The 23,250-nt window shown below is 32.2% G+C and overlaps 1 protein-coding gene across 1 annotated transcript; it reads left to right on the top strand.

Annotated features, from left to right (window-relative positions):
* Window positions 1–17,514: 17,514 nt before the first annotated feature.
* LOC112749340 (F-box/kelch-repeat protein At3g06240-like) lies at window positions 17,515–18,782 on the top strand. The gene is made up of 2 exons (XM_025797597.1): window positions 17,515–18,573; window positions 18,768–18,782. The coding sequence occupies exons 1-2, from the start codon at window positions 17,515–17,517 to the stop codon at window positions 18,780–18,782; spliced, it is 1,074 nt and encodes a 357-aa protein (XP_025653382.1).
* Window positions 18,783–23,250: the final 4,468 nt, after the last annotated feature.

Below are 23,250 nucleotides of genomic sequence, written 5' to 3' on the forward strand. Positions count from 1 at the left end.
GGAGTTCAACGCCAGAAACAGGTTACAACCTGGCGTTGAATGCCCAAAACAGCTCAGGCACGTGAGAAGCTTAAGTCTCAGCCCCAGCACACACCAAGTGGGCTCCAGAAGTGGATTTTTGCACTATCTATCATAGTTTACTCATTTTTTGTAAACCTAGGTTACTAGTTTAGTATTTAAACAACTTTTAGAGATTTATTTTGCATCTCATGACATTTTTAGATCTGAACTTTGTACTCTTTGATGGCATGAGTCTCTAAACTCCATTGTTGGGGGGTGAGGAGCTCTGCTGTGTTTCGATGAATTAATGCAAGTATTTCTGTTTTCTATTCAAACACGCTTGTTCCTATCTAAGATGTTCATTCGCGCTTCATTATGACGAAGGTGATGATCCGTGACACTCATCACCATTCTCAACCCACAAACGTGTGCCTGACAACCACCTCCATTCTACATTAGATTGAATGAGGATCTCTTAGATTCCTTAATCAGAATCTTCGTGGTATAAGCTAGAATCCATTGGCAGCATCCTTGAGAATCCGGAAAGTCTAAACCTTGTCTGTGGTATTCCGAGTAGGATTCCAGGATTGGATGACTGTGACGAGCTTCAAACTCGCGAGTGCTGGGCGTAGTGACAGACGCAAAAGGATAGCAATTCCTATTCCGGTAAGATCGAGAACCGACAGATGATTAGCCGTGCAGTGACAGCGCACCTGGATTATTTTCACTGAGAGGACGGATGGTAGCCATTGACGACGGTGATCCACCAACACACAGCTTTCCATAGGAGGAACGTGGGTGCGTGAACAAGAAGACAGAGGAAAGCAGAGATTCAGAAGACAAAGCATCTCCAAAACTCCAACACATTCTCCATTACTGCATAACAAGTATCTAATTCGTACTTTTTTTATTCTTCGCAATCCAATTTGATAAGTGAATTGTTTTCCTGACTAAGAGTTACAAGATAACCATAGATTGCTTCAAGCCAACAATCTCCGTGGGATTCGACCCTTACTCATGTAAGGTATTACTTGGACGACCCAGTGCACTTGCTGGTTAGTTGTGCGGAATTACATAGCGTGAAGTAATTTTCGTGCACCAAGTTTTTGGCGCCGTTGCCGGGGATTGTTCGAGTTTGGACAACTGACGGTCTATTTTGTTGCTTAGATTAGGAAAATTTTTCTTTTTTTAGTTTAGAGTTTTCTATTGTTGTTCTTGTTAAAATTTTAGAATCCTTATTTTCTCTTTTAAAAAAAAATATTTTGAAATTTTATTTTTTATTATTGAGTTTCTCTGTTTGAGTCTAGTTTCATATTTTAAGTTTGGTGTCAATAGCATGTTTTTATTTTCTTTTAAAATTTTCGAAATTGGTGTTCTTTGTTCTTTCTTCATCTTCAAGTTGTTCTTATTTATTTTTCTTGTTTGATCTTTAGTTTTTCTTGTTCTAATTCTTTTCTTATTTTTCTTGTGCTTCTTCAAAACAAGTGTTACATTTATTGCCCAATTGGCTAGAGCGTTAGTCTATGTTCTTGGTAATTGGGTATCTTCTTTTTAAAAATCTTTTTCAAAAATAATTTTTCCTTGATTAAATCTTGTGTCAAACTTTAAGTTTGGTGTTTTCTTGTTAATCTTTTTATAATTTTCGAAAATTTTAGTTTGGTTTTCTAAAAATTTTAAGTTTGGTGTTCTTTCTTCATGTTCTTGTGAGTCTTCAAAGTGTTCTTGAGTTTTCCTTGTGTCTTGATCTTAAAATTTTTAAGTTTGGTGTTCCTTGGTGTTTTTCCTCCAAAATTTTCGAAAACTAGGAGCATTAGATCTAAAAATTTTAAATCTTGTGCTATCTTATTGTTTTTCTCTTTCCTCTTTAAATTCAAAAATATCTTTTCTCTCTATTTTAAAGCAAATTTATTTGAAATTTACTTTTAAAATTCAGATTTTTATTTCAAAATTTAAAATCTTTTTCAAATCATATCTTTTCCAATCAAATCCTTTCAATCATATCTTTTTCAAAACTTCCTAACCATTTTTTTATTCTTTCTCTTCATTTTTCGAAAATCTTCACCCATTTTTATTTATTTTATTTTAATTTATGTTATTTTTGAAATCAATAAATAAATAAATAAATAAAAATATTTTTTCTCTATTTTACATCATCTCCCTTTCTCCATCATGGATCTAAGTAGAAATGAACAGTCCAGAAGGACTCTGGGGTCATATGCTAACCCCTCTACTGCTTCATATGGGAGTAGTATCTGCATACCTTCCATTGGAGTCAGTAGCTTTGAGTTGAATCCTCAGCTCATTATCATGGTGCAGCAAAGTTGCCAGTATTCAGGTCTTTCACAAGAAGAACCTACAGAGTTTCTGGCACAGTTTTTACAGATTGCTGACACAGTACATGATAAGGAAGTAGATCAGGATGTCTACAGATTATTACTGTTTCCATTCACTGTAAAAGACTAAGCTAAGAGGTGGTTAAATAACCAACCTAAGGCTAGCATAAGGACATGGAAACAGCTGACAGAAAAATTCCTGAATCAATATTTCCCTCCAAAAAGGATGACACAGCTAAGGCTGGACATCCAAGGCTTTAAACAAGGAGATAATGAATCTCTTTATGATACCTGGGAGAGATACAGAGAGATTCTAAGAAAATGCCCCTCTGAAATGTTTTCAGAGTGGGTTCAATTAGACATCTTCTATTATGGACTTACAGAAAGAGCTCAGATTTCTCTAGATTATTCAGCTGGTGGATCTATCTACATGAGAAAGATAATTGAAGAAGCTCAAGAGCTTATTGATACAGTTGCCAGAAATCAGCATCTGTACCTAAGCAATGAACTTTCCATGAAAGAAGAGGCTAAAACAGTGACGGCTGAACTTAGTCCTGCAGAACAAGCTGCTGAATTCAATCAGCAATTGGATTTTCTAACAAAACAGTTAGCCGAATTCAAGGAAAGACTACAAGAGACAAGAATGGCTAATATAAATATGGACGTACAATTAAAGCAAACAAAGCAGCAACTGTCAAAACAAATAACAGAAGAGTGCCAAGCAGTTCAATTAAGAAGTGGAAAAACATTAGATACCCCACCTCAAGGTAGCAGGAAGCCAAGAAATGAGCAAACTACCCAAAATCCATCTGAGGACAGTAAGAGCCCGGAGAGAAATAATTCTGGCGCTAAAACGCCAGAAATTAGGTGGAAGACTGGCGCTGAACGCCCAAACCATGCTCAGGACTGGCGTTCAACGCCAGAAACAAGCAAGGAACTGGCGTTGAACGCCCAAAGGAAGCACAGTTCTGGCGTTCAGACGCCAGGAGCAGATGAGGAGTTGGCGTCTAACGTCACTCCAGCTTCCAACCCTGGCACTCAAATGCCAGAAAGAGATCAGACACACACAAGTGCTGATGACAACCCCTCTAAAAAGGCTTCTTCAACCACTTCTGTAGGAAATAAACCTGCAGCAACCAAGGTTGAGGAATATAAAGCTAAGATACCTTATCCTCAAAAACTCCGCCAAGAGGAGCAGGATAAGTAATTTGCTCGCTTTGCAGATTATCTCAGGACTCTTGAAATAAAGATTCCGTTTGCAGAGGCACTTGAGCAAATACCTTCTTATGCCAAGTTCATGAAAGAGATCTTGAGTCATAAGAAGGATTGGAGAGAAACTGAAAGAGTTCTCCTCACTAAAGAATGCAGTGCAGTCATTTTGAAAAGCTTTCCAGAAAAGCTTAAAGACCCCGGAAGCTTTCTGATACCATGCATATTAGAAGGTAATTGCACCAAGACAGCCTTATGTGATCTTGGGGCAAGCATCAACCTAATACCTGCATCCACCATCAGAAAGCTTAGTTTAACTGAAGAAGTTAAACCTACCTGGATATGTCTCCAACTTGCTGATGGCTCCATTAAATACCCATGAGGCGTGATTGAGGACATGATTGTTAGGGTTGGGCCATTCGCCTTTTCCACTGACTTTGTAGTGCTGGAAATGGAGGAGCACAAGAGTGCTACTCTCATTCTAGGAAGACCCTTCCTAGCAACTGGACGAACTCTCATTGATGTCCAACAGGGGGAAATAACCCTGAGAGTCAATGAGGATGAGTTTAAGTTGAATGCTGTCAAGGCCATGCAGCATCCAGACACACCAAAAGACTACATGAAAGTTAATCTTATTGACTCTTTGGTGGAGGAGATCAACATGGCTGAGAGTCTCGAATCAGAGCTGGAAGACATCTTTAAAGATGTTTCGCCTGATCTAGAAGATTCAGAGGAATTGAAAGAGCCTCTGAAATTTCCTCAGGAAGAGGAAAAACCTCCTAAACCCGAGTTCAAACCATTACCACCATCCCTGAAATATGCATTTTTGGGAGAAGGTGACACTTTTCCAGTGATCATAAGCTCTGCTTTAAACCCACAGGAAGAGGAAGCACTAATTCAAGTGCTAAGGACACACAAGATAGCTCTTGGGTGGTCCATAGGTGACCTTAAGGGCATAAGCCCAGCTAGATGCATGCACAAGATCTTATTGGAGGATAATGCTAAGCCAGTGGTTCAACCACAGAGGCGGCTAAATCCAGCCATGAAGGAAGTGGTGCAGAAAGAGGTCACCAAATTACTGGAGGCTGGGATTATTTATCCTATTTCTGATAGCCCCTGGGTGAGCCCTGTCCAAGTTGTCCCCAAAAAAGGAGGCATGACAGTGGTTCATAATGAAAAAAATGAACTGGTTCCTACAAGAACAGTTACAGGGTGGCGCATGTGTATTGACAACAGAAGGCTCAATACAGCCACCAGAAAGGATTATTTTCCTTTACCATTCATAGATTAGATGCTAGAAAGACTAGCAGGTCATGATTATTACTGCTTTTTGGATGGCTATTCAGGCTACAACCAAATTGCAGTAGATCCCCAGGATCAAGAGAAAACAGCATTCACATGTCCATCTGGAGTGTTTGCTTACAGAAGGATGCCATTTGGGCTGTGTAATGCGCCGGCAACCTTTCAGAGATGCATGCTCTCTATTTTCTCTGATATGGTGGAAAAATTTCTAGAAGTCTTCATGGATGACTTCTCAGTATATGGAGACTCATTCAGCTCCTGTCTTGATCACATGACACTGGTTCTGAAAAGATGCCAAGAGACCAACCTGGTTTTAAACTGGGAAAAATGTCACTTTATGGTGACTGAAGGAATTGTCCTTGGGCATAAAATTTCGAACAAGGGAATAGAGGTGGATCAAGCTAAAGTGAAAGTAATTGAAAAATTATCACCACCTGCTAATGTCAAGGCAATCAGAAGCTTTATGGGGCATGCAGGAATCTACAGGAGGTTTATAAAGGATTTTTCAAAAATCACAAAACCTCTGAGCAATCTGCTAGCTGCTGACATGCCATTTGTGTTTGACACAGAGTGTCTGCAGGCGTTTGAAACTCTGAAAGCTAAGCTGGTCACAGCACCAGTTATTTCTGCACCAGACTGGACATTACCATTTGAGCTAATGTGTGATGCCAGTGACCACGCCATTGGTGCAGTACTGGGACAGAGGCATGACAAGCTTCTGCATGTCATTTATTATGCTAGCCGTATTTTAAATGATGCCTAGAAAAATTACACAACCACAGAAAAGGAATTACTTGCAGTGGTCTATGCCATTGACAAATTTAGATCATACTTAGTAGGATCAAAAGTGATTGTGTACACTAACCATGCTGCTCTTAAATATCTACTCACAAAGCAGGATTCAAAACCCAGGCTCATAAGATGAGTGTTGCTTCTGCAAGAGTTTGATATAGAAATAAGAGACAGAAAAAGAACAGAGAACCAAGTAGCTGATCATCTGTCCCGGATAGAGCCAGTAGAAGGGACGTCCTTCCCCTCTCTTGAAATCTCTGAGACCTTTTCGGATGAGCATTTGTTTGCCATTCAGGAAACACCATGGTTGGCATACATTTCAAACTATAAAGCTACAAGGTTCATACCCAAGGAGTACAGCAGGCAATAAAAGAAAAAATTAATTAATGATGCAAAGTATTACTTGTGGGACGAACCCTATCTCTTTAAGAGATGTGCAGATGGAATAATCCGTAAGTGTGTGCCTAGAGAAGAAGCACAGAGAATCTTATGGCATTGCCATGGATCACAATATGGAGGCCATTTCGGAGGTGAGCGAACAGCCACCAAGGTCCTCCAATGTGGCTTCTACTGGCCTACACTCTATAGAGATTCCTGAGAGTTTGTACGTAACTGTGACAGTTGCCAAAGAGCTGGTAATCTGCCTCATGGTTACGCCATGCCTCAGCAAGGAATCTTGGAGATTGAGTTGTTTGACGTATGGGGAATTGACTTCATGGGACCTTTCCCACCATCATACTCAAACACTTATATTCTGGTGGCAGTTGATTATGTATCAAAATGGGTAGAGGTCATTGCTACGCCCACCAATGATACTAAAACAGTGTTGAAGTTCCTCCAAAAAACATATCTTCTGCAGGTTTGGTGTCCTTAGAGTACTCATCAGTGATGGGGGCACTCACTTCTGCAACAAACAGCTTTACTCTGCCATGGTCCGATATGGGATTCGCCACAAGGTGGTGACCCCATATCATCCACAGACAAATGGGCAAGCTGAAGTCTCTAACAGAGAACTAAAAAGAATCCTTGAACGGACAGTAAGTACCCGTAGAAAGGATTGGGCACGAAGTTTGGATGATGCTCTGTGGGCTTACAGAACAGCATTCAAGACTCCTATAGGGACCTCTCCATACCAACTTGTGTATGGTAAGGCTTGTCACCTACCCGTGGAGCTTGAACATAAGGCCTACTGGGCAACCAGATTCTTAAACTTTGATGCCAAATTAGCTGGAGAAAAAAGATTGCTCCAGCTGAATGAGCTAGAGGAATTCAGATTCACTGCTTTCGAAAATGCCAAGCTTTATAAAGAGAAATAAAAAAGGTGGCATGACAGAAAGCAGTCATCTAGAATCTTTGAACCAGGACAGAAGGTTCTGCTGTTTAACTCTAGGCTCAGGCTATTCCCCGGGAAACTGAAGTCCCGGTGGAAGGGACCATATGTGATTACAAGTGTATCACCATATGGTTATGTGGAGCTTCAAGATATTGATTCTGATAAGAAGTTCATTGTTAATGGACAGAGAATCAAGCACTATCTTGAAGGCAATGTTGAGCAAGAATGCTCAAGGCTGAGGCTAGATTAAAAGCTCAGCAAGGTCCAGCTAAAGACAATAAAGAAGCACTTGCTGGGAGGCAACCCAGCCATGGGGAAAACTTTTTCTGCCCTATTCTTGAATTTATTTGTTTATATAAAGTTCATTGCTACTAAGGTAAAGAGTCAATTGCATAAGTTCACAGGGTTACAGAAGGATTCAACACACAAAACAAAGAGAAGGAGCTCACTGGCAAGAAAACGCCAGTAAAAGGCTGTTTTGGGCGTTCAACGCCCAAAAGAAGCATCCACTGGGTGTTGAACGCCAGTAAGAATAGCCATATGAGTGTTAAACGCCAGAAATAAGCATCTTCTGGGTGTTGAACGCCAGAAAGAAGCTCCTTCTGCGCGTTTAATGCCAGATTTACAGCGTCCTGGGCGTTCAGAAAAACGCCCACTGACAAAGGAGTTCCTGGTGTTCAACGCCAGAAAGAAGCAACAGCTGGGCGTTGAACGCCCAGGAGAAGCAGCATTTGGGCGTTAAACTCCCAAAACATGCAGCATTTGGGCGTTTAACGCCAGGATGGTGGGGAGGAGGTAAATTCATTTTTACTTTATATTTTTCATTTTAATTTTAATTTTCATGTTTCAATTCATGATTTCTTGCATAAACATGTTACAAACCTTGATTTCTAAAATCCCTAATTTCTAAAAACCCTACTTTAAAAATATCAAATGTATCTTAATCCATAAACACAAATTCTTTTTTTCAATCCAATCCAACTCTTTTTCAAATTTTCCAAAACAAATCTATCTCTTTTCCTTCTAAAATCTTTTTCAAATCTCCACATTATCTTTTTCAAAATCCAAATTTATCTTTTTCAAATATCTTTCTTATCTTTTCAATCTTAATTCACATCTTTTCATACTTTTTTAAATCATATCTTTTATCCTATCTTTTTAATATTTTCGAAAATCCCACCCCCTCCCTTTTAAAACCACATTCGGCCTCCCTCCTCTCATCCACCATTCGACACAAGCTCTCCTTCTACCCATATCCTTTCTTTTCTTTTGCTTGAGGACAAGCAAACCTCTAAGTTTGGTGTGTTTATCCGTGATCACTAAACCATACCCACTAAGATCATGGCTCCTAAAGGAAAATAACCCACTCCAAGAGGCAAGAAAGAGAGTATTCCAAAACCACTTTGGAATCAAAGGAGGTTCTTAACCAAAGAACATTCAGACCATTACTACAAAATAATGGGTCTAAGATCAGTGATCCCGGAAGTCAAGTTCGATCTGAAAGAAGATGAATATCCGGAGATCCAAGAGCAGATTCGAAACAGGAACTGGGAAGTCCTAGCTAATCCTGAATCAAAAGTGGGAAGGAATATGGTTCAGGAATTCTACGCTAATCTGTGGCAAACAGACAGGCAGAGAATATCTGGAACTGCCCTCTATGACTATTGGACTTTGGTCAAAGGAAAGATTGTTCACATCCACCCTGACAAAATCAGGGAGATCTTTAAGCTACCTCAGCTGAAAGATGACTCAGACTCTTTCAATAGGAGAATGATGAGAACAAACAAGGGTCTGGATAAGATTCTAGAGGATATATGCATCCCTGGAGCCAGGTGGACCACCAGCAGCAAGGGTGTCCCAAATCAACTCAAGAGAGAAGATCTTAAACCAGTCGCCAGAGGATGGCTGGACATCATTGGGCGTTCTATATTGCCCACAAGCAACCGTTCTGAAGTCACCGTTAAAAGAGCAGTGATGATCCATTGCATTATGCTGGGAAAAGAAGTAGAAGTTCATCAACTGATCCCATCTGAATTTTACATACTTGCTAACGAGTGTTCTAATCTTTGCTATAGAATTATTTAATTATTATTTTGATTTGATCAAATAAATAATTATATTAATTCAAAATGGAATATTATTATATTTTTTGCTAGCACCTAGAATATAATAATAACATGATAATTGAGAATATTAAATGAGAGAATAATTAGTTATTCTATTTCTAAATTTGAATTCTAAATTAGGATGAGATCCTAACTAATTCTGTTTCAAATTGAGTTATGATATGATTCATAAATTTGAAAGATTCAAGTTTAAAATAGTAAGATACGATTCAAATTTGATCAAATTATGTCGCCTCCTACATTCACTAATATCCAGTTAAGGCCTCCTCCATCGTCTACAAACCCATCTCTCCCTACTGTGGCCCCAGAGACAATGCAAGGTACTAGTGTTGGCACAACAAGAAAATTCATGCAGTTCATGCCTAATCCGAGCATGGGAGGAACATCAACTGGAGTAAGAGGGCCAGTTCCTGGTTTTAAAGCCCCAACACCTAACTCAATCAACGTATTCTCCGGTGGCAGTAGCAATTCTACCCTAACTTGATGATGCTTGTGATTTCTAGTATTGTACTTTGCTTCTATGTGTTTTTTTGGGTGATTTATATATGTAACTGAACACTCCTATCTTTTTTGCTACTTAAACCAGTGGCGGAGCCACATTGGAACAAAGGGGGACAATGGTCCTCCCTAATTTTAAATGTTTACATGTAAACTATACGTTAATTTTAGTTTAGCTCTCCTTAAAATTTTATTTTAGTTTTATTTTATTTCGTAAATATTTTTAGTTTCTCTAATATTTTATCTAACTCCGCATCTGACTTAAACAATGGTCATTAGACTTTGAAAAAGACTTTTGATGCTTGTTACTTTTAATTTTAGTGTTGGTTTCGATTATGTAATTTTCTTGGATTATGACACAGCATAGTTGTGTTACTAGGTAATGTGAATAATGGATTTAGTATTGTTAAAATAGTCTTCTTAAATGTTAGCTACATGTTATTGCAAGTGCTACTTTTGATATCTGATTGACTGATTCATCCTTTCTGTTTAAATATGTCATTTTTTTAATTAAAAATGGTTACATGTATCATATTTTAAATAAAAAATGGTCACATATGTCAAATTTTAAAACAAACGTGACTATAATTGTCAAAGTTTTCATTCTCATTTCATACAAATATCAACAACTACATGACTCAAAGAGAAGACAGATTCAACCCTAAATCATTATCATCTTCTAACAGAGCCCTTACTTCACCCTAAGCACTAACAAAATGTTCATGATGAAACACACTAACAAACCCAGAGAAAGCATAACAAGCCACACTTTCATATATTGAATTTCCGCTTTAAGCTTCCCCATCTTCGTCACAATCTTCTTCTTTGCCTCATTATTATCGCTTCCTCTGAATTCTCTCAGTTGAGTTGTAGTTTCAACGTCATCTTTTTTTTGCCCCATTAGTGTTCTGGCCAAACCCACCAACCACCTTCAATATCATCAACCCAGACAAAATATTGACAGTCCTTTGTGTGCAAATACATAAATTTCTTCAATGTAACTCACAGAAACTCAAAACCCATTAAAAAAATGCATACCGCTCATAGAGGACAACAGATGAACCATCTCCCAAGATTGTTCATAGTGTCAGATTCCAACAACATCACATTTGCCATCAACTTTCATCACATCTTTCCTTCTGAAATTGGAAGCTCCAGAATCACTACTACTCCCCATCGAAGTAACATGGTTCAATCGTTGCCTTGCCATACCTTGTATTCTCTTTTCTACTCCAGGTTAGGTGTCTAATTTGTTAGGGTGAATGCTAGAGTATCACTTTGTACTTAAATTACTAAAAAAATAAATAAATAATATTTAATAAATTTTATATAATTTATTTTTTATTTTAAATATTTTATTTTTTACTTTAAAAAAAAAGTTAGACAATTTAGGTACTATAATAAAAGCATCATAAAATTTACCATTTGTTAAATAGGGTTTTTCAATCTGCTTGCTAAACAAGATGATATAACAGCAACACATTTGGGATTTGGGATTTAGGATTTATTTTATTTTTAATTTTTTAAAATTGTTTAATCTATTTATTTAATAGAATTGTCATGTCAGAGTGTCATCTTGAACACTAACGAGACAACTAGGATGGATCACTAACGCCGTTATTCAACCATGGACATTTGGTTAGATTCGACTAACGGAAGTTATCTTTTGTGAACACAAATTACTTTTAAATCTTTTATGGTCAGTTTTATCAATGACTCAATTTTTTGTGGTCAGATTTAATACTTTAGTCGAATACTTTCTTTTGTTTTTTTAAGTGTGTACGTAATGTATAATACTGTCTAAGTTAATAATTACTAAACATAATTTACCATTTTACCTTAATTAAATTAGGGAAAACATATTGTAATGATTGGATGAAAATGTATTCCAGAGATTGAACCAGGTGATCGATTTTATAGCATAGAGAGCATTACAGATGCCATAAAAAATGAAATAGGTTTTACTCCAGGGATTAAGTGCAACATGGATTCTGAACATAATAGCTGGCTCTACCAAGTTTACATGTGCATCAATACTTCTGGTTTAAATCTCATTTAGTGTCCTATACTTCCAAAAAGCAAATAAATGTGGTTCACAAATTCAATTATCAAACTTCAAAGAAATTTAGTTATTGAGCAACTAGATAGCACCTGCTTTAATTTAATTTGTTTGTTGTATTTGTAACTTAATTCTTTACATTATTTTCAGCTTTCTTCTTTCCTTTGCATGAACTATTTCTAGAAATAATAAAAGTATAATAAGGGTTTCCCTTATCTTCCAGTGAAAATTCTAGATGAGTGCTTAGGTTGCTATTACATGTTCAACAAGGACTTTAATGCTAATTTCCTTTATTTTAGATTTTAATTTGAACATACAATTTTAAATAAAAGATATTTCTAAAATAAGCTCAACTAACTCTATATGCATTAGATATGCTACTCTTTTGATTCATTGGATTTCATAATATAAATGAAAATAAAAAAAAGTTATAAAATAAGAGTGTTGAAAAATTTTAATAAATATAGAAGATATTAGAATATAAATAATTTTTTAATATAGAGCACTCTAAAATAAAAAATGCAATATTTTATTTTTTTAAAATAAATATAAAACATATAAATACATAAAAATATATTTTTTTTATTCATTAAGACTAATTATTATGTTGTAAATTTTATAATAATAAAAATTCATATTAAAATGTTATTTTTAATTATAATATATTAAATATAAAATAATTCCATTTTATTTTACATTACTTGACAAATACAATTTTAAATATTGAATAGTAAGAAAATTTGGGTAGTGCATGCTCATAAATTATATTATGGTAGTTAATTATTTAATTTTATTCATATATCATCAATTTAATCAGTTATACATGACAAAAAGTTATACCATGCAATATATTTATTTATTATGAATTTCTTTTCATGCTCGTAAAAAACAGAGATGTCAATGAGTTATAGCTCAAATGACATAGTCTCCTCATACTCAATTAAGAGATCGCAGATTCGAGTCTCCTATCTTTGGTTAAAAAAAACAGAGATCCATACACTAGTATTTAAAAAAAAAAGATAATTTCTAATCAATTAATACGTAATTTATCCTCTATGACATGTTAATTTTTTTATTTAGTCACTAACTACATTATTAATTTGGATTTTTCAAATTTAACCAAAGTTAATATTTAGGATCACTTTATAATTAAGTTATTCTTTAAACGTATACCCTTATTGTATAATTAAGTTTATTCTTTAAAATTTTTTGTTCGCCTCCTTTTTTTGTCAATGTTAGAAGTGAGACTCGAATAATTCGAGAACTCTAGGTGAGGAGGGGAGATTATGCCATTAGACTATAGTTCAAATGATATAGTCTTCTCTCTTCTTCGCCTCCCTTATCCGTCCACTTTCTGCATCTTTGATTCAATGCTTCTCTGCATATTTAAAAATTGGATAATGATATATCTTTCTACATCTATTTTTTCTTAATTATTTTATCATTAAATTATTGTTAAGGTTGCAAGTGTGAGGAGTATAAGGAATTAGTCATACGTCGAAAAAAATATAAATAAGTGAAGAGTATATAAGATGAGAAACCTATTAACTTGATGCTTAAAGATTTAAGTTGGATGTGACATTTTCTCATCTTGTATTCTCTCATTTTGATTCCTCTCTGAAAACGCAACACTCAGCGCAAAATGATAAAAATTTACTTTTATATTTATTTATTATTCAAAATGATGAAATTATTAATGAATGCTAAATACAACAAGTTTGAGCTAATTTTTTTTATTATCTTTCTAATATTATTATTTTTTCGAATCATATCATTTTGATTTAACCTCCAAAATTCTTTTTTATTTGTTTGCTAAACAACGTAGCACAAATAATGATAAATTGAGATCTCTTTTAAAATTCATTTACTTTACTATTTTGCACAGACAAAATATTAATGACATGGAATTATTTTCAACTCTAATTTTTTATTATCTTCCTTATATTACTGTTTTTTCAATTATATCATTTTGATTTAACTTCCAAAATTCTTTTTTATTTTATTTGCCCAACAACATAGCACAAACAATAATAACTTGAGATCTATTTTAATATTCATTTACTTTACTATTTTGTACAGGCAAAATAGTAATGATAAGTAATTATTTTTAACTTAGATTGTTTATTTTTTTTTAAATTAGTAGAATCTAGTATTGTTTAATGAGTAATAATTATACATTTATGTTTGTAATTGCAAATACAATTTAAGTGCTCACAATTTAGATGGCTTTCCTTTTATTCTATTTAGGTTTGTGATATATATTCTCAATCAATCAATTTGATTGGTTTGATATTTAGTCCTATATATTGGAAATCTTGATTAGGAGAGAAACAAATAGAACGACAAAAATATAATACCATTGAAATTTTTCTAAATTTGTATGTAGGAATTTAATTTATTTTTCATTATATTTTACGAGGCACATCACAAGCGCAAAACCCTATCCTCTATTGTTCCATCTTCATCTTTAGTGCAAATGGCAACCTATAGCAATCAGATTCTTAAGGATCTTGTATTGGAAATTCTAACAAAATTACCTGTTAAGTTTTTGAAGCGATTTAGTTGCGTACATAAATTTTAGCTAAATTTACTTGAGAATTCTGATTTCAAGAACATATACTACGAGAATTTAAAATCTAAAACTACTTATTCATCGTTTCTCCTTCTATGGAGATATTTTCGTGATGGAAACGTCTATGAAAATGATGTGCATTTACTTTCTGGAGAAAAGTATGAAAACATGGTTACGTTAGTTTTGCCAAGTCTGTTTGAAGAAATTGGCTTTTATAGAGTTATAGACTGTGTTAATGGTATCATATGTCACTATAAAGAAGATGGTCTTAATGTAAAAATAGGACTTTAGAATCCAAAACTGACGAGTATAAAATTATTCCGCCGGGTATTACTGATGATGAGCCCGGCTTTGATCGGCGTGTAAGTGTTCATGGATTTGGTTATGATAATGTGAATGATGATTATAAAGTTATTCAATGTGTATATTATATTTATGGTCAAACTTTTTTACAAGAGCCTGTTCTAATAATTTGAAAAATTTATAGTCTAAAAAATAATTGTTGGAAGAAACTTGATCTTGAACTGACTAAGAAGGAATATATACATGATGCTTCTGTAGCATACTTGAATGGAGTATGGTAACCAGTATGCCACTAATGGACTTGAAGAAGAACAAGTACTTGTGTCATTTAACCTCAGCACCGAAACATTATTTCGAACCACATCAATTGTTTGGCTGCAAGAAAATGATGATAGCCCTATCAGAACTTTGGCGGTGCTCAATGAGTCTGTTACTCTGATTTCCTCTTTTGCTAAGAATAATCGCATTGAAATATCCATTTTGGGTGAAGTTGATGTGAAGAAATCTTGGGTGAAGCTTTTCACATTTGAACTCTTTTCATTACAACTTTGTCATCCAATGAGAATGGGCAACAAATGTGATCTAATATTTTTTATCAGAAACTACAACAGTGAATTGGTTTTCTTTGATGTCATCACGGGCAAAGTAATTCACAATATTAATATCAAAACAAGTATGTTTAGTACATGAATTTATAAGGAAAGCCTCCTCTCTTTCATCAAAGAAATTAATTGATTAGTAAATATACAAATTTAAATGTAAGATGTACTTAAATCGGGTATAAAAAAAATATGTAAACTTTTTAAGATGAAAACTAATTTTAATATTCATGTTAGTAGTTAAAATTGATTTGATAAGTCAACTTGTATTACATTTTAATATTCTGAAATAGTCAATTATGTTTTATATTTTAAAAAATATGACTCTTGGTGTTAGAAAATAATAAATTTTGGATATCTGAAAATATGCTATAAAAGAAGCTATAAATATGCTACTCTTATGATTCATTGGATTTCATAGTATAAATGAAAATAAAAAAAGCTATAAAAGACGAGTGTTGAGAAATTTTAATAAATATAGAAAATATTAGAATATAAATAAATATTTTTTAATATAGAACACTTTAAAATAAAAAATGCAACATTTTATTTTTTTAAAATAAATATAAAACATATAAATACATAAAAATATAAATCTTTTCTATTCATTAAGACTAATTATTATGTTGTAAATTTTATTATAGTAAAAATTCATATTAAAATGTTATTTTTAATTACAATATATTAAATATAAAATAATTAAATATTATTTTAAATTACTTGACAAATACCATTCTAAATATTGAATAGTAAAAAAATTTGGGTAATGCATGCTCATAAATTATATTATGGTAGTTAACTATTTAATTTTATTCATATATCATCAATTTAATCAGTTATATATGACAAAAAGTTATACTATGCAATATATTTGTTTATTATGAATTTCTTTTCATGCTCGTATAAAACACAGATCTATACATTATATTTAAAAAAAATAATTTTTAACCAATTAACACATAATTTATTCTCTCAATTTTTTTATTTAGTCACTAATTAACTACACTATTAATTTCGATTTTTAAATTTAACCAAAGTTCGTTGATATTTAGGAATACTTTATAATTAAGTTATTCTTTAAATGTATGTCCTTATTGTATAATTAAGTTTATTTTTTAAAATTTTTTTTTTACTTTTTTTTTTTTAAGTTAGGAATGAGATTCAAATAACCCGAAATTTCTAAGTGAGGAGGAAAGACTATGCCATTAAAATTATAGTTCAAATGGTATAGTCTTTTCTCTTCTTTGCCTTCCTTGTCCGTCCACTTTCTACATGTTTGATTCAATGCTTCTCTACATCTTTAAAAATTGGATAATCATATATCTTTCTACATCTAATTTTTTTAATTATTCTATCATTAAATTATTGTTAGGGTTGCAAGTGTGAGGAGTATAAAGAATTAGTCTTGAAAAAATATGAATAAGTGAAGAGTATATAAGATAAGAGACGTATTAACTTGACGTTTAAAGTTTTGAGTTGAATATAACATTTTCTCATCTTGTATTCTCTCATTTTGATTCCTCTCTAAAATCTTCTGGTAGTAGCGCAAAATGATAAAAATTTACTTTTATATTTCTTTATTATTCAAAATGGTAAAATTATTAATGAATGATAAATAAAACAAGTTTGAACTGATTTTTTATGATCTTGCTAACATTACTATTTTTTCAGATCATATCATTTTGAGTTAACCTCCAAAATTCTTTTTTATTTAGTTGCCAAATAACGTAGCACAAATAATGATAAATAGATCTCTTTTAAGATTCATTTATTTTACTATTTTGTACAGGCAAAATATTAATGACATAAAATTATTTTCAGCTCTAATTTTTTATTATTTTCCTAATATTACTATTTTTTCGAATCACATAATTTTGATTTAATCTCCAAAATTTTTTATTTTATTTGCCCAACAATATAGCACAAATAGCAATAACTTTAGATCTATTTTAAGATTCATTTACTTTCCTATTTTGTACAGACAAAATATTAATGATAAGTAATTATTTTTAACTTAGGTTGTTTATTTTTTAGAACTAGTAGAATCTAGTATTATTTAACAATAAACTAAGCTTAATGAGTAATAATTATACATTTATGTCTTTAATTGCAAATCAAGTGCTCACAATTTAGATCGGCTTTCCTTTTATTCTATTTAAGTTTGTGATATATATTCCCAATCAATCAATTTGATTGGTTTGATATTTAGTCCTATATATGGGAGATCTTGATTAAGAAAAAAACAAATAGAGCGACAAAAATGTAATACCATTAAAATTTTTCTAAACTTATATGTTGGAATCTAATTTATTTTTCATTACATTTTACGAGGCACACCACAAATGCAAAACTCTATCCTCTATTGTTCTATCTTCATCTTTAGCGCAAATGGCAACTCATAGCGATCATATTCCTAAAGATCTTGTATTGGAAATTCTAGCAAAATTACCTGTCAAGTCTTTGAAGCGATTTAGTTGCGTACATAAGTCTTGGCTAAATTTACTTGAGAATTCTAATTTTAAGAGCATGTACTATGAGAATTTAAAATCTAAAACTACTCACTCATCGTCTCTCCTTCTATGGAGATATTTTCATGACGAAAGAAGCGATGGAGACGTCTATGAATATGATGTGCATTTGCTTTCTGGAGAAAGGTACGAAAACATAGTTACGTTAGTTTTGCCAAGTTTGTTTGAAGACAATGGTTTTTATAAAGTTTTAGACTGTGTTAATGGTATCATATGTCACTATGAAGAAGAAGGTCTTGATGTAAAAATAGGACTTTGGAACCCCAAGACCGACCAGCGTAAAATTATTCCTCCGGGTATTACTGATGATGAGCCCGGCTTTGATCGGCAAATAAGTATTCATGGATTTGGTTATGATAATGTGAATGATGATTATAAAGTGATTCAATGTGTATATTATATTCATGGTCATACTTTTGTAGAAGAGCCTGTTCTAACAATTTGGCAAATTTATAGTCTAAAAAGTAATTGTTGGAAGAAACTTGATCTTGAAATGACTAAGAAGGAAGATATATATAATGCTTCTGTAGCGTACTTGAATGGAGTATGCCACTGGTGGGGTAGCGAGTATGCCACTAATGGACTCGAAGAAGAACAAGTACTTGTGTCATTTAATCTCAGCACTGAAACGTTTCAAACCACATCAATTGTTTGGCTGCAAAAAAATGATGATATCCCTATCAGAAGTTTGGTAGTGCTCAACAAATCTGTTACTCTGATTTCCTCTTTTGCTAAGAATAATTGCATTGAAATATCTATTTTGGGTGAAATTGGTGTGAAAGAATCTTGGGTGAAACTTTTCACACTTGAACCCTTTTCATCAGAATTTAGTCCAATGAGAATGGGCCACAAATGTGATCTAATATTTATCGGAAACCACAACAGTGAATTGGCTTCCTTTGATGTTATTACGCGCAAAGTAATTCACAATATTAATATCAAAACAAGCATGTTTGGTACATGGATTTATAAAAAAAGTCTCTTTTCTTTCATCAAAGAAATTAATTAATTAGTAAATATACAAATTTAAATGTAAGATGTATTTAAATGGGGTATAGAAAGAGTATGTAAACTTTTTAAGATGAAAGTTAATTTTAATATTCATGTTGATAGTTGAAATTGATTTGATAAGTCAATTTGTATTACATTCTAATATTTTGTGAAGGATTACCATGTGTTCATAACACGCAGCGGAAGAAAAGAAGTAATCCTAAAGATCTATTTTTGTACTTAAATTTTATTCCAATAATGTAATATATGTATATATCAGATCTAAATACCTGGGTACGCTAGTAAAAATCTTTTTCTCCTTCGATGGTACAAAGGCGCTATACGTATTCACACCGAGACCAACATTTGCTGTCAACTCCTTGACCAATGGACATCTGATCTAAAATTAAGAAACCTCATGCAACTCTTTGCACACCATAAAATTCTTCTCCAAGAATTAGGCTCACATACATTTATGTGTGTAGAGGTAAAGGAATAAAACTCTTATTATTCTCGTCCGTTTCTCATGTTTTCCTCTACTCTTGGCATACATATATATAGTATGGGATTTGTTTCTGATTTTAAATTTGAATCTCAATTCAAATTTAAATCATATCTTGAAATTCCAAATTTGAATCCTTTAAATTTATGAATCATATCATAACTCAATTTGAAAACAGAATCAGTTAGGATCTTGTCCAAATTTAGAAATAGAATAACTAATTATTCTCAAATCTCATTTAATATTCTCAATTATCATACTATTATTATATTCTTGGTGCTAGCAAAGAATATAATAATATTCCATTTGAATTAATATAATTATTTATTTGATCAAATCAAATTAATAATTAAATAATTCTACAGCAAAGATTAAAACACTCGTTAGTGTGTGACCCCATAGGTTCAATACTAAGCGGGTAGTAAATTAGTCATACTAAATTTACTAATCAAGGTTGGCGTCTAGCAACACTCCTCAACGACCCGATAGTTTGAAGTAATATATTTTTACTAAGAACCTTAGAAGAACAAAGTATAATTCCTTCCATCTTTCCAGCTCTTGGTTAACCTTTAGAGTATGGTTTATTTGTCAAACTCTAACTTGTTACCATTATTATAATGAAATGTGAATGACTTAAAAACTCATTTCTTCATTCATTCAATTCCCTTGGCCAAGGTTTTATTCATCTCAGTCATTATAATCATAGAGCTCAAACTCTTTACCGAGAGTTGACGGATTCCTTATTGACTAATCATTAATTCTACAAGTATTTAAATCATACCCAATATCCATTCAACTAGCACCCTAGGGTATTAGGTGTCCGGAATCAAAGTATAATAAATACATTGTTAATTACTATGACAGTCGCAGGTCAAAGGAAACTCTATTACTATGTTCATCTTGAGAATATCCTATTGACAAATATGCGGTAATTATAACCATTAGGAATTCTCAGAGTGAGTTCAGTTCAATGGTCATATCTCTATATGCACCATCTATATATATAATTTAATAAATGAGATCTATTAATCTTCATCCAATGAAGACCATTATATATATATTGATCTTTTCGGATTATTAATATCCTTTTTAATAATCCTATGACCAAGAACAATTTAGATTAAATTATAAAAGATTTATCTCTCAATATTATGATCACTATCACAATAATAAATCTCTAAATTTAATCAAGGACGTTATTATATTAACATTTTAATATAATAACAATAACAAATTATTTGATACATGATTGATTGAGTTGTGGTCATACTTCTTATTCCCAACAATCTCCCACTTGCACGAGAGCCAATCATGATAGATTGGATCTTGGGCATACTATTATCTCAATAATCTCCCACTTGCACTAGAGCCAATCAATCATGTGTATAATTTTTAATGCACATTTGTGTTTATCAAAACTCTTTTGACCTTAAACACCTTTGCTCTTGAGCATGTTTGCTTGACTTTTTGTAAAATACACCTGGTGCATACTAAATATCACATTTTCTCAAAACATGAAATCTCCCACTACAATAGTGCATAATTTTATTTTAAGAACAATTCTTATTAAACATGATTATAAAAAATCTAAGTAACCATTAGATCTATCTTTATAGAATTGTATCATTATACAAATAGGCTACTTTTTTGAAAAGTTAGTTTGACGATCAAACCTTTTATACTTTTAGGAAAAAGTATATCCTCTATTGAGTGGTATACAAATTCTAATAAAAGTAATTGTACTCCCACTCTTTCTTTAAGATAGAATCCCTTTTCTAAAAAGGAGTTTAACCTCTTATCACAGACATTTTGTCATAAGAAGAGTGATAAAAATAATCTCATTATTTCTTTAGGGTAACCAATAAATCTCATTTATCGGACCTAATATCAATTCTATTGTTGTGCAATCTCTTAACACATATAAGACATCTCCAAACTCTAATATGCTTGAGTTTCAGCTTATGCCTTTTCCATATCTCATATGGGTAAAAAATTGATTTAGTGAGAAATTTGTTAATTTAGCCACATTTCTAAAATGTAGTCTAAATATTTAACAAACAGTGATATTCAACTAAATCAAATTTCATGTTTCTTAAACATGATGGAGTACATAGAGTACTAGTATTTATGCATGGAGAGAATCTCATTCTCTATTTAATAGAATATCAATTAGATATTAGAGATTTTACTTTAAACTCTTATAATAAAAATACTCAATATTTTTATTATTGGTCAAACCAATTCTTAAGAGCAATTTTGATTCGCATCCTCAATACTCATATTGAGTTTTTCCAAAAAGGCCACAACCTTAATCATATTAAAGCCAATTATAAATTGTTTGCAACAAAATAAATCTCCAAAAATATTTGCAAGAACAATTCTTGCTAAAGCCATTTGCTTAATGGCATTCCAACTTCAAAAGTTGTTTAATTCAAAATATATTGTCCAATACTCTCACTAGTTTAAATAAAATCTTTGATAGTCATACTATCTTACTTTGGGCACCACATCTTCTCAAAATATTCAACAATAAATAGTAGGGAGATGCCTTTGAAATTAGAACTTATGGCTGTCCAAACAACCCATGTAAAATAATATTATAGATACTTCACAAGTACTAACTATTTCATCACCAATTTTATTGAACAATATTATTTCAATAGGATTATCATGTCCATGATAACCTTTTCATACATAAGAACCATTCTCAATGTATAGCCAATTTATTACTTTCAAGTATGCCATACTAAAGATGGACATATTTAAAAAATTTAAAATATGAAAGTAATTCTATATTTCTGCTAAAATTATTTAGAATCAAGAATGAGTACCTTGGTTGTCAAGTTGTTACTCATACCTATTCCAAATAAACATGATTAAATTGTATCTCATACAATTATAATCCTAAATAATTATCTGGTTGTCAGACAATTATTTAACTGAATTATATTTTATACCCCTAGGTTATCTAGGTTCAAGTATAAAATTAATTCTCCTTATACATCATTATATGCATAAATAAATTCTATCTTTGAGTACAAGTCTCCTGGTTGTTAGGTTGTTTCTTGTAAACAAGAGATAAATTTATTTTTGATAAAACTTCTAACTTTTAGGATTTATTTCAATTGTTAGAAAAATTTTTTTATCAGTACTCATAGATAAAATTTTATACTCCCAGGTTGTCTAGGCAAAATATAAAATTAAATCCTTAATACATCAAATGTATATACTGATTATTATCTTGAAAATAAAACTCCTGGTTGTCAGGCCGCTCTTTATAATCAAGAACATTAGAAAAACTAATTTTCAAAATTATAGTGTTCAAAACACATCAATCAAATCAAAATTTGATTTTTCATGTACTAACGTTTAGCCTTAAAAAATTATCAAATCAAATTTGACCTTTATATACACTTATATATATATATATATATATATATATATATATATGAAACAAACAAAAGATATTTTTCATTTTATTCCTTTTATTGTGATCAAAATCACAATAAAATTTAATATATAAATAAAATCAAACAAAATATTTGATTATAAATATAACTTTATATTAAAAGAATGATAATTTAATCACAATTAAATAATTAAAATAAATTAACTATTAATTTATTAAAAATCCATCTCAATAGAAATAAATATATTACATGCTTAAAAACAATTTAAATTAATCCTATTAATTCACAAACATTAAGAAAATAGGAATAAAAATTTAAACAAAAAAAGCCAAAACTCTGATACCACTGAAGGATTACCATGTGTTCATAACACGCAGCGGAAGAAAAAAAAGTAATCCTAAAGATCTATTTTTGTACTTAAATTTTATTCCAATAATGTAATATATGTATAGATCAGATCTAAATACCTGGGTACGCTAGTAAAAATCTTTTTCTCCTTCGATGGTACAAAGGCGCTATGCGTATTCACACCGAGACCAACATTTGCTGTCAACTCCTTGACCAATGGACATCTGATCTAAAATTAAGAAACCTCATGCAACTCTTTGCACACCATAAAATTCTTCTCCAAGAATTAGGCTCACATACATTTATGTGTGTAGAGATAAAGGAATAAAACTCTTATTATTCTCGT

This window comes from Arachis hypogaea, chromosome 15, assembly GCF_003086295.3.
Source record: "Arachis hypogaea cultivar Tifrunner chromosome 15, arahy.Tifrunner.gnm2.J5K5, whole genome shotgun sequence".
Taxonomy (NCBI): domain Eukaryota; kingdom Viridiplantae; phylum Streptophyta; class Magnoliopsida; order Fabales; family Fabaceae; genus Arachis; species Arachis hypogaea.

What these genes read in the sequence shown, in the direction of transcription:
- LOC112749340 (XM_025797597.1), top strand. Translation starts at nt 17,515, where the DNA reads ATGGCAACTCATAGCGATCATATTCCTAAAGATCTTGTATTGGAAATT.